Source organism: Strigops habroptila, chromosome 3, assembly GCF_004027225.2.
Source record: "Strigops habroptila isolate Jane chromosome 3, bStrHab1.2.pri, whole genome shotgun sequence".
Lineage (NCBI taxonomy): Eukaryota > Metazoa > Chordata > Aves > Psittaciformes > Psittacidae > Strigops > Strigops habroptila.
The window spans coordinates 69,364,478-69,377,446 of NC_044279.2; the positions used below are offsets into that span (position 1 = coordinate 69,364,478).

A 12,969-nucleotide genomic window follows, 5' to 3' on the forward strand; every position below is an offset into this window, starting at 1 on the left:
ATGGTATTTATCTGTTTCTGGAGCTATACAAGCTGGTCTTTCTGGCGTCACCAAAAGATGCTGCAATGCCATAAAAGGAGAAGCAGGGTGACTTCATGTGAGATACAAACCTCAGTTCTGAAAAAATAACTCTACCTCAAAAAAGCCACAGATTTATCCTGGCACTAATAGAAAGACAAAGGAAGAATTCAAGCATAGAAAAAGAAAATATGTGAATAATACCTCAACAGGATAACAAGTAACTGGAGTGGCTAAAAACACAAATTCTTCAGAGGAATGCTCTTAACTATCATTTTGCTCCCTAAAACAAAAGGAGTAAGTCATTTGTATTAGGCACCTGAAATATTACTTAGAGGAACAACAGACTCGGTTTTGGTTGCAGTAATATAATGAAAGCACAGTAGTTACAATAACTACCTCTGAGAAGGTTTTGTATTCCAAGCTAAACAACACTGTCACAGCTAATTCAGGTTCAATCAAGACCGCATGACAGGCTTAGGTCCATACTGTGCTACTGAGGGTACAAGCCCTCATATAGGGACTTCTTTTCCACCTGCGACTATGTGAGGCCAGAGCAAACACAAAGCAATTGCAATTTCAGTATGTGAAGTTGAAATATTACTGGGTATCAAGAAAAACCCACTCTCAAATGCTGGCTGCACAGTTGACAATTGCTGTCCTAACCTTACTAACAAATTCTAGCCAAATCCATGTTATCTGTTTACTTCACACTGATGTCATTTTGTTCAGAAGTCAAGCTGTGTCACATCGCCAGCCAGTACATTTTCCTGGTGCCTGCAACCTTATGCTGCAGTGTTAACCACCTTTAAAATGGAATCCAGCACATCTTTTCAAACGCAAGCAAAAGATACTGTGCTATCTGACCCAACCTGCAAAGACCCTTAAAACAAATGTCAAGGATGCAAGCTTGATTCAAGTCATCAGAGTTTTAACCATAAAACTTAGACTTAGATGCTTATGTTCTCCTGCACTGAAGCATCTACAGAAACAGAAGTCTACCCTGACATATATCATTTTGGTGTCAAAAAGAAAAGTTTAGGTTCTGAGACGAGAAGAACCTGTCCAGTAATTCACAGGTGATTTGTCTCACCTCTCCAGCAGCATAGCACCCAGAATCCCATGCCGCCCCGGCCATACTCAAAGCATTTCCACTGATTCAACTAGGACATATATTTCAAAGTCATCTGAGTTTGGCTTAAAGATGTCCCAAGTTTGGCCTAAAGGTGCCATGTAATAGGAAAATTTTTATTTCCTTAAAATATCTTCACACTTCAATAAAAATAGCACATGTGCACTCACAGGAGTGTATCTGCGAAAGCAGCAGTCCTCCTCCTGTATTGGGCTCTTGCTTTCACTCATCTCATACGGCTCACTTAAAGTACCTTAAGTGAAACTGGAAGTCCTCTGCAAGTCATACCAATTAATAAATACAGCTAGAAAAATGTAAAAATAGCAAAAAAGGTAACTTAATGTCTTCTCTCTTGGTATGTATTAGATTATAGATTATCAAAATAATCTATAATATAGATTAGATTATTCTCTGGCTGCATACCAGCACCCAGAGAAGAGACTTTAATAATAAACATAAGATTCTGTTGATTTTTTGTACTTTGTTGACTAATATTAGGTAGTAACAAAGCCTCTTCAACCATACTAGAACATGAGCAGGTGGAGGCTGAGGGAAATTGCTGCACTGCCTGAAAGAACACAAAGAGATTTCTTCTGACTTGCACCATATCCACAGCAAACTAAAAATCAATTTTTACTTAATGCTTCCCCTAAGGTCTTACAGACACAACTCCAGCCTTAAAGCAAACGAACACAGAGTGTATTTGCTGGCCAACCCAGGGCTGCCTTCCCGCTGTGAGAATTAAGGGTCACACATCTTATAGCCCAGCCAACTTGCTTAAGCAGTAAAAGACTGGGAGACAGAGGGGAACAAGCGGTAGCAGTGGGTATGAAAGAAAGAGGATGTCCTAAATTGAACCCACAGGCAGAACTTTAACTGGTTCAACAAAGATAAAGACAATCCTGCAAGGCTGGCAGCCACTGCAGTGCAGGGTCTTTGGAGAACAGAGCAGGCTTATGCCAAAGCAAGGAACCAATACAGAAACAAAGAAAGAGCAACTGTCCAGAGCTCACCACGTGCCAGCCATGTCGGGCTGCCAGGACACACCAGGCTATGAGAGCACGACATCTGTACAATCTGCTTAAACAGGGGCTGCTCTGATTTGTCTGCAACATCCCTGGCACAGGACTGGTGGCCGCTGCTCCTGTCCTAGGTATTTTCAGCTAGAATAGGGAATCAACACTCTTACATACAAGCACGAAGATACACACAGTTGAGTACGTGTGCTCCTCCAGCTGAGGCTGCATCCTCTGCCCAAGTGCCAGGAGGGACCAGGGCTGAAAGGTCGGTTCCCATCATGAAAAGTCAGCCAGAGAAGCAATGAACTCAGCAAGGAGAAGACAGCAAACCTGAACCAAAGAAGCTGTTTGAGGCCCACAGCTGCATCAAGGGTAAGCCTTGGTCTTACAGACAACAAAAGCAACTTAAAACTGACCATAATACAAATGTATAAAGAAGCTCATGTGTGAGATCCCATTTCAAACAGATTATCAGCATTAAAGCTAAGACTATTAGGTATGTTCAAGCAAGAAGCAGACTAAAAAGTCCCATGTTCAGCGTCTGCCTCAAAACACAAAGTTTTGTGAGGAGAAACATGACTAAAGCTGTGCATATAGGATCGCTCCTCAAGAGCTGTAACAGAAATCCTAAAAGAGATTTTATCTTAGCAGAGAGCTTTTTGGCTGCTTCCAATATGGCAAGAGCACAGCATCCTCTTCACTGGATATTAGCATTTATTTCCAGCTTGGCTTTGGAAGGGAATGAAAGACAAATCTTCGTTCTCATCAGCTTTACCCAAGACTCAGAATTTATACTGTTTTTTTGCCAAAGTTTTGATGAAATAAAGTCAGCCGCTCAGGAACTACATGCAAAAAGGTGACAAAGTGAGTTATCAGTTGGCAAACAGGCAGAAGAGACTAACATCCAAATTATAGATAACAATAACACTCAGATTACTGGCAAGCAGTCAAAGGCCCAGATGCCTTGCCAGCATTTTCTACAGAGGAAGTCAATACTTCAACATCTGCAGAGCAAAACTGAGTATCTGATGAGTCCACCACCTCAGCGCAGTATCAAGGGTCCCTCCCCACTGTGGCAAAGTGATGATCACTCACCCAGTGACACCACTGTGACAGTCTGGCCAAACCTGACAATCAGTTAAGCTGATGTCCATCACGTCAGAGATTAAATTTCTGCTGCTTTGACGCAGCTGGTGACTCACTGCACCACTTGGACATACAAGGAACAGCAGCAGCTCAGTTCAGGAAAGGTGACGCAGGACACAAAGGTGAGAGGGGCTTCCAAATTTGGTGGAGATTTTGAAACAATCATACAGTACCTTTATCTGTAATCAACCCCACATGTGTATGTTAAACAGAAGCACATTATGTGAGTGAGCACATATCTGACAATCTGCACACCCTCTAAGTTTTGATCTAGAACATTAGTGTCTCTCGTACCTGTAGTATGATACACTATAGATTAAAATGATGCTAACACATAAATTCATGCAATACAGAGAAATTAAAGGGAGACAATCTTACATGTGACAGACTTATCCTCTTACTTCTCCAATGCTGCAAGAGTATTTGCTATCCTAAATGCAAGACAATGGATTTTTAAACCATATTTGTTTATGAGGAATAAAGGAATTTTAAGACTCACTAAGGTTTTGTAAGGGTAGCAATAGGATCTTAGCTAACAGTAGTTCAACCAGACATAAAACCAAGCATTTTACACATGAAAAACCTTTGCCACCTCCCAGTCGATGTCTCTGTTGAGGAGGCACCTTCTGTCCTACTACATACTTTGAAGAGCTGAATCACAAATGGGGGAGGGGGAATCAGCAGAAGGTTCCCTCTTACTCTTCCCATTCATCCAAAACCCCTTCATTTTTAAATCAGTCAGTATTTGAACAGACACCTCCAAAGATGAAAGGCCAACACACTAAAGGCCAGAAACTAAATGCTACATGAAGAAAGTATCATACAAGACTGGACTAAGAAACTCCTCGACCTTTACAGTTATCGTCATCCACAACCTTTAGACTAACCCGGTGATGAACATTACACACCAGTGCCCTTCTTTCCTCTACAGCGATGGAGCACAAGGATGTCCACATGAGACCCCAAAGCATAGTCTGCAGGAGGGATACACCCAGGTCCATTTCCAGGCAGGAAAGAGTCATGGGGAACAAGTCTGGAAAAGGTAACATTCTTTTTGTCCATATTTGTCCACATAGCATCCTATAAAGTCTTATAGATACTCCAGAGCTCTTCTGTCCCTATGGGCACATAGAGACCAACTATAGAAGAGTTGCCATTTATTTGCAGGACACATTGTTATTTACAATAGCTCCACTTTATGCAGGCATCATAGCCTCTGCACACAAAAAGGGGAATGAACCTTGAGAAGCCAAAAAAGCAAATGATCGTTTCCTTGCAAGAGAAATATCTTAGAAAACCATGAGGATGGAAAAGGGAAGAAGACGGATGCAGGCTGAGAAACAAAAATTTTCCTCAGCTGCCAATAAATGAGCAACAACTCAGACAGTTAATTCCAAGAAGTCAGAGGCTAATCTGAACTGATGATGTGCTAAAAGCAAGCCCCTTCATCAGACACTCCAGTGATGCCAGAAACTGAAGCACAAGACTTCACTAAACCTTTAATCTGTTCTAAAAGGGGCAAGTACAAGTCTAAGCAAGTATGCCTCATGCATAGTAATTTGGCCTCTGATGTCAGTAACAGCAAGCCTCAGGGCCAAAATAGCCCATACATGGTTCCCCCGTTAACCTCTTCAAGTATTGCCTGCAGCAGTTTGTGCATGGAGCAAAAGGCACCTCTCATGCTCCCCACACAAACGGTACATAAAAAAACTGGGAAGAGGGAATGTACAAAAAAAGCCCCAAAAACCAAAAGCCATTATCACATCTGGAGGCACAACAAGCTGCAGTGAGGGAGCCTGGCCTATTCCCTGCTGTCCTAAAGGTAAGGTCTTCACTGTGCATAGCGTACCACACACGATAGGGCTGCTGAGACCACCTCTGAATTTTTACACTCTTGCCATCAGGTTCTTCTGTCACTCCTCGTTTTTTCTATTCCCTGGCTAAAACAATCCTCCAGATAAGTGGTTATCACTTTTTCCAAACAGTATTTAAATCTCTGAAAGCAATACTTTACAGCTGTGCTTCAGTCTACATCAAAGTCACCCAGCGCAATTTGTCACCACAGGATTTCCTACCTTGCATTTCCAATTTTTGCTGTTTTTTCCCTTTCAAATATGAGGGGAGATTGAATAATGGGATGTGTAAACATTTTTAATTCCCCCACTGCATTGTATGGGTTAAGGCACCATGCCTACAACTTGGTGCAAATAAGCCCCAAGCACTGAAATTTAGATACCAAAAGCTTCCCTTTTGTTTGTTTGTCTTTTATATTTTCCTCCTTATTCACCACCAAGCCACCTATGGTACGCTTCACATTCTCCATGATCATAGTATTCTTTCAGAGTTACTGCACAGGAAATCAATACAGCTGAAACCAACAGTACACAGGCACATGAATTCCCAGAAACAACAGGCATAAAGGATAGACTGATTGTGTAACGCTGCTCCTAGGCCTCCTCAAGTGCCTACTCTCCATATGCACAAGGAGCAGATATAGTCGTCATCTCAATGCTCTATTTCAGTAGCTCTCTGTAGCACCCAGACCTTGACATGCACTCTGCTGTCATTTGTATCTGTAGCAACAGAAGACCAGCAAAGAAGCCACTCACATCAGCAGGGTACCTGGGAAGGTCACAGGCTGCTCTGCCGCACCAGCCAGCTCTTCATGTGAATGCCACTGAGCAATTTCTTCCTCCTCATTTTGTACATTAAGTTTATTCTTTGGGCTAAAAGGTACATAGAATGATAGGCCTTCACATAATTACTCATTTAAATTTTGCTATTTTATGGGAGTCCAAAGTTCAAGTGGTCAAAGTGGAATGCAAGCTCAAGGGTCCACTGACATTACATAAAGGCATCAAAACCCCCCAACCTGTGTAGCACAGGTACTTCTGCTTACAACGCAGCAGTATACTATGTACTACTTCTCTGTCTGTGGGTCCATGTAGACATACACCTGAAACCATGACCTTGTTACCACCACTTTCACACAGTTATTCTCCATCCTACCACAGCCTGCCTTACAATCAGCAATTTTAAGGAAAAAGGTATAGAGGGAGAGGTTTATTTGCTGATTGCCCTGCAGCCAACCAAGCCTTAGTGCTTCTGGTAAGAAGTAAGCAACTAAAGCAGATGTACCATTCAAAACAAAGACTGATTTAATGCAAAAGTCTCCAGGCAAAAGGAAGCAAAGAATGAAAGTATAGCAAACAACATAAACTGATTTATTTTCCTAAGTTTTCCACTGAGGCTTTGGCAGCATTTTAATATAAGCAGAAAAGAACGCTGCTAAAATCATGACGTAATAATTAAACAGACATTAAGACAGTGACAGAATGAACAGCACCAAAAATAACCAAAAGGTTTTAAAAATAATTTGGCTATACTTGCATTTTAGTGAAATGTATTAACCATAATCTTAAAGTACAGGGATTAAAAATAAGCCTGGCTATTCAAAAATTGCAAGAGGATTTTGCTTACTATAAAGAACATGTTGTCTACAGACAGTGGAAATGACACCCTGCTAGGTATAACTCATACAGCAGCTGACAGGCTCCTTCTGACTAGGTGGGTGACAACAGCAAAGCAGGCACACCATGGAGGCACAGTGCACGGTGGCTGCTGCCAGTACCAGGCCTCAAGAAAGGCACAAGTGCTGATGCAGCCCAAATCTGGCATCATTCATGAGGTGCATGGCACCATGAAAAGAAAAATGGAAGAGGGAAAACCCACAGGCTCAAGACCACTATGCTGTGATGCCATGCTCTGCACACCTTCCCTGCCCATCCCTGGCAGTGTTCAAGGCTAGGCTGGACAGGCCTGGAGCAACCTGGTCTAGTGGAAGGTGTCCCTGCCCATGGCAGGGGGTTGGAACTGGATGAGCTTTAAGGTCCCTTCCAACCCAAACCATTCTGTGTTTCCATGATTCCCATCAGCTGGTACCAGTGGCACCATGTGCAAGTGTAGGACCTCTGGTTTCATTCATTCTTATAATATTGGTTCAACGCAACGACACACACTTGGTTGACTGCATTTAAACTGGAAAAGAGACATCTTTCGCCTCTCCAACAGGCTCCAAAACTACTCAAGCCACCGTGACAACGCCTCTGTTTAAAACTACCACCCCAAACTTACAACAGGGCTAAGGCAGGAAGTCACAAAAAGGCACCAAGCCTTCCACAGCTCACGGCTGCTGAGGGGGAGGGAGAGCCATCCCCCCAAGGTGCCGGAGCCCCTCTGAGGGCAGACCTCCGGAACGCCGGAGCGGGCCGGCAGCCCGGGCACCGAGCCGAACGCGGCAGCGGGGCCGGCCGCTTAAGGCAGCCCGCGGGCACGCACCGGCCCGGCGGCTCCGCTCTCCCGCCCCCCAGCCCGCTCCGCCCCGGCGGGGCCCTGGGCGGCAGTTACCAGTGCTTGCCGTAGAGCCAGTTCCCGCCCCAGCTCAGCAGGCAGACCCCGAACGTGGTTTTCTTCCAGTGAGTCCTCAGCGTCGCCAACACTTTCGTCGCCGCGGCCATGCCGCCCAGCCCCGGGGCACACCGGCCGCCCCTCAGGAAGGGCCGGCGGGAACCGCCGCGCCGCCGCTCCCGGTGCCCAGCCCGGCGCGGCTCGGCTGGAAACGGCTCCCTCGGCTCCGGCGTTCCGCGCAGAGACGCCGTCGCTGCCCGGCGGGGCTCCGGACCCCGGCACTGGGGGGTCTTTGGCCAACCTGCCCCCCCCCCCATCGAGTGCAGGGCTGAGATCTCATCCCGCATCCATGTTATGGTGCCCCAGCCTTGGGCCCTGAGTGCCCCCAAATGCGGCCCTGGCACCCTACCTCAATTTAAAAATAAACAACACTCAGATACCAAGGAGAAGCGTTTTCACACCTGCCTGTGTCCCGGTCCTCTCAGCGAGCCTCGCTGTGTGGCTGTCCTCCAGCACATGATGTGACCCGCAGCCATGGAGCAGGGTCCTGCCACCGCCAGGAGCAAGGGGAGCAGGAGACTTTCTGTGTAGCTGAAGGCAAAAGTGAATAGGTGTTTTTTTCACACTGATAAGAAATATCCATGATATATCCCCCCAAAAAAAGCTCCCCAAGAAACATTTCAGAAGATTCAGCTAAAGAAATGTTGGCTAGGGAGTACCTGGGGTTTGCTTTTTAAGCCGCGCCAAGGGGATGACCAAAGGCACCAGGAGAAATGTCTCCAAAACAGACCATCCTTGCAAGGATGCCGTGCAGCTTTGTACGGCATGAACATCCTGCCAGGGAAAGGTGGAAACGCAACCAAGTGGCAAGACCGGCTCCAGGGGTGCTGGATGAAGTGTTCGAGGCCAGGTTGGATGGGGCTTTGAGCAACCTGGTCTAGTAGAAGACCCCTGTGGCAGGGGGGTTGGAACTAGATGATCTCTAAGATCTCTTCCAACCGTTCGATGATTCTGCATGATTCTGTGTGACCTGAGCTCAGTCTGGGACAACCTAGTGGTGGTGACCTCTTCTAGCATTAACTCGGGCTGTGTCTTCCCATGATGCCTAAATAATGGTGAGCAGCCTCAGAGATTTCACAGCAGTGCTGAGCGGAGGCATGTGTGGCTGATAGCCAGAGAGACCCTGTCCTGCGGGAAAGGAAGAGAGATGTTGGGCCATTCAGAATGAACCACTGGCTAAACAAGTGGGGTGAGGAAGCAACGCTGCTTTTATAGACCACAGCCCTCCTCTTGACAAAGCCCTGGGCTTGAGGGCACAGGACAATGAGGATGCAGTCTGTGAGGGACCAGCAGGTCAGGGGAATGAACATAGAACTGGACAGAAGATTCTTTTTTCAGAATGCTTTTCCCTTTTGCCAAATGCAGTTTTCAACATTTACAAAAATGTGAAAGTCAATAAAATGGATTTTCTGTAAAAAGCTTGCCCAAATCCTTCTGCTTCATGCTGTCCAGATGGGATGTGAGTGGTACCATAAGGGGGCTGCTTGGGGCCAGATTAGGGACTATGGGTATGCAAAAGTCTGTTCTACAAAAGTCAAGTTGATGCAGAAGATGGCCCAGGAGACACTCTGCTGTTAGTGATAAGGAAAGCAGATTAAACCCTATGGATTAGTTTCCCTATGATGTTTTGGGTTTTCTTTTCCCTTCATTTTGTAGAGTAGAAGATTTGGGATTTGTTTTTCTAAGAAAAACATAAAATGATCGGCTCTTGATGAATATTTCAGGCACACCCCCATTCAGTAGCCATCACTCCCCCCTTAAATATTCCAGGTTCATCTGTCCTGTGCATCTCAGTGTGCTGGGTATGTGTGCTTGATGTGCTGCTGAATGTTCCAGGTGATGTGGAGTGATTAAATGTCCTACTTTTTGTGAGGATTCGGGTGATGTGGTCAACTGCTAACAGCAACAACAGCAACAGATACTAGTACTCTCGTCCTTCTTTCCTTAGCTTATGAAAATACTATGTGCCAATAAATACTTTTCAAATTCATAATTCTCATGAGGTGCCATAAATAATTTACAAGCATCTATAACTTCCTATTTTGCAACCAAGTCTGCTGAGTACAGTTGTGTTTATTAATGATGCTTCCAAAACAAGCTTGAATTTTTAAAATAAATACTCTTTAGTATGCCAATACATGTTCGGAGCAGTCAGAAAAATGCTTAAATGTATGAAAGACCTGAATATCTCTAAGATGTTTGAATGGAAATGTTCCTACGTTCATATGGGTGAAAGCACATCAGGGTTAGTGTAAATGAGAGCTTTTAGCTCAAATTGATGTATGTCTTTCAACATCCGTAGCAGAGGGACTTGACCCTGCTCTGCGCAGGGTGGCTGGACTGGATGAGCTCCAGAGGTCCTGCCCCACCTCTACCATTCTGGGACCGTGTGATGTTATCTGAGAATTTGGAGTGGTGGTTTTGAGATGGGGCTTTTTTAAGAGAACTGCCTTTAGAAGGCAGGAACACTACAGACAACAATGACAGATTGTGCACTTGTCTCATTACTTGGCTTTACTTAGGATGCAGCATCCATTCCAAAATCCCTCCTGGCAAACGCGTATGTCCTAGTTCTTGGTTGTGGCTGTCTGATCACCCTCAAGGTAGATCACACCTGCCATGCTGCTGCGTGTACCAGGTACTTCTCTTTTAGCTGTCCTAGTTTTCTGCATGTCATATCAATAGATGCAGGTATTAGAGTATGTGCAATAGAAAATGAGAAGATAAAGTGTTTATCTCGAACATCCTCTAGATTATATACTGTATTTTGTATTGTAGGCCAATTAAAATGACTGCTACCTTTTTCAGAAAACTGCTCAGAGGAGGCTAGAGTATGTGTTTTGTTTTCTTCTGATTGCTAGGTGGTTTGTGGGGAAAAAAAGTCATTCAAAAAGCTCTTCTGCAGCTCTAATACTTGACTGGTGATGTGTCACCTAAAATTATCACACAAATTGTGTGTGAAGACAGGTGAGTACCTCATCCATGTTGCTCAGGTCTAACCCATTTTTGAAGAGCAAAAATGTCATCCTGTCTCTACCACCAGTGCCAAGCCTGTTGCCAGAAGAAGCCTCAATACATGACTGTGCTTCAGGGACATACTTGTTTGTAACTTTAGGAAAGCCACATGCTCAACTATCTCATTTCAATTCTAAGCCAGAGAATATGGGTGAAATAATAGAAAGATTTTTATCTATTCCTTGGCAATAACCTACAATTGACCAGGCCAGAGAATGATTTAGTCTTCTTTTCTATCCAGCAGAATCTGTCCCTCAGGTCCTCACCTCAGCTAACTCATCTGGACTGCTGTTTTTCTCTTGTCGTTTTTTCTCTGGGAATGGGATTGAACATAGGTAATCATTTTACTGAAGTCACTGGTTTCATCATTTGATATGTAGTTTTGTGTGGGAGCTTCAAGATCGGGAACAGAAGTCCTGTTCACAGTCACCACTTAGTACCAGTGGGACTTTATTCAAATTCATGGTCTGAAAGCTAATTCTAGCCACATGGTCTATATGTAAGCTTCATATGGCTGAACTGGATGACCCCATTTGCATCTCCACTAAGTCCTGTATCAGCACTGTACAAGCGCAGAGAAGAGTTTTTGCATGATGGTAGCATGCAGGACATATGCCTGTGTATGCACAAAAGAAAGGGACAGTGTAGTCATTCTGTCGTCCTTACAGCAATGAAGAATTGAGATCCCTCTGCCTGCTGGTTATTCTGGTGTTTGTGACTCAGCTAAGGATGGGCTGAGGGTATAAAATAGCAGTGCTGTCATTCACACCTCCTGCCATGAAGGAGGTCGTATGTATTCAGGTGCTTCTGTACAAGTAAAATGCAAATAGCTGCTGGTATTGCAAAGTGACCAAATTTATTGCTGTGTAGAAGCTGCGTGTTTGTCACACCAATGTAAGCCTGTGTTCCTGCCAGACCAAGGCAGGGTTGTTTCTGATTGTAGTCTGCCCGTCCTCTTTCTACACATGATTAATATCAGTGTAAAGCGTCTGTGCAGCTGATGAGAAAAAACCCAGGCTCTAAATCGCTCCTCTCTGGCCCAGCGAGAGAGGATATAATTTGCTTTGCTTTAATTCTACAGCACCTGAACACCAAGCATGATTTAAGGTGGGAAGAGCCCTTTTCCTTGGAGGATGGCAGCAGGCCTGTCTCTCCAGATCAGGCTGTGGGATGGGAGCTCCAGCCTTGCAGGTACATCACCCTCCAGATTTTCTTTCCCCACAAGCCATGGGCACAGGTTGGCTGCAGACAGAGCTGTTGCTCCGTTCCACCCCTGGCCACCATCCTTTGTAAAGAGGGGAATGCTGCAGCCACTGAAGCTAATCAGAGAAACTTCTTACCTGTGAGAGCAGAAAAAGTTCATGATGGATTCTCTTGCCCTCATTTCCAGCTCTGCCTGGAGATGTGAGTCCCTGGGGTAGTCATGTCCGCAGTTAGTGCCTGCTCCACTGGCTTGGAGAAAGACCTGAATCACACTGGCGGGGGTTTTGGTTGGGTAACTCAGAGAGACTCTGCACAAGAATAATCTCTCCCCTTCCTTCCCCTCCATGCTTTTCCTTGGCTCTCCTGTACGCAGAACACAACATGAGCTTCATCCTCCCTAGAAGGAAATTCAGGTCTGTGTCTAGCATATTTCTGCAGCAAAAAGCACCACCTTTACGCCCTGCCCCCTCTTCCCACGGCTGAGCTATTACATAGAAATATTCCCCGATTCTCAGAGTTTATTAACCTTTTTTCCAAGGGAATGAATAGAGATATTCACAGCTTTTGAACAGCCGCAGAAACCCATTAAATTGCACTGTGGCAATCTTGTCAGGAACTTGTTCCTTTAGCACAGACGGGTTTCAAAAGGCTCTGCACTCACTCCCAGCCTATTTGGATTCAGTAAATGCAGGTGCCATTGTGGAAGTGTCTAGTGGAATGTGTTCCTGCCCATGGCAGTGGGTTGGAACTGTATGATCGTTGAGGTCCCTTCCACCCCAAACCATTTTGTGATTCCGTGGTTAGGGTGAGCAGCCCTGGACTCTAAGTTTTAAATGTAGCAGGGCGACAGACAAAATGACCCTTAAGAAAGTCCTGCTGATGCAGGCTAAGGCCACTCATCTCTGAGCTCATGCTGTTACTATGGTGCTGCTACATATTAAAGGACTGCATAGCAAATAGTACAATACA

At 45.0% G+C, this 12,969-nt stretch overlaps 1 protein-coding gene across 2 annotated transcripts in view; it reads right to left on the reverse strand.

Annotated features, from left to right (window-relative positions):
• The window catches only part of AGK (acylglycerol kinase), a 42,084-nt gene extending 29,509 nt beyond the window's left edge, over nucleotides 1–12,575 (reverse strand). Inside the window, exons 1-2 of one of the 2 annotated variants that reach the window (XM_030481087.1) lie at nucleotides 12,138–12,575; nucleotides 8,184–8,313 (exon numbers count right to left, since the gene is read on the reverse strand). Coding sequence is in view for 1 of the 2 variants with exons in the window: in XM_030481085.1 (XP_030336945.1) it covers nucleotides 7,723–7,832 (110 nt within the window). In the remaining variant the exon portion in view is untranslated. Of the gene's footprint in view, nucleotides 1–7,722; nucleotides 7,926–8,183; nucleotides 8,314–12,137 lie in introns of those variants that run through there. The other variant, XM_030481085.1, reaches the window with a different exon arrangement.
• Nucleotides 12,576–12,969: the final 394 nt, after the last annotated feature.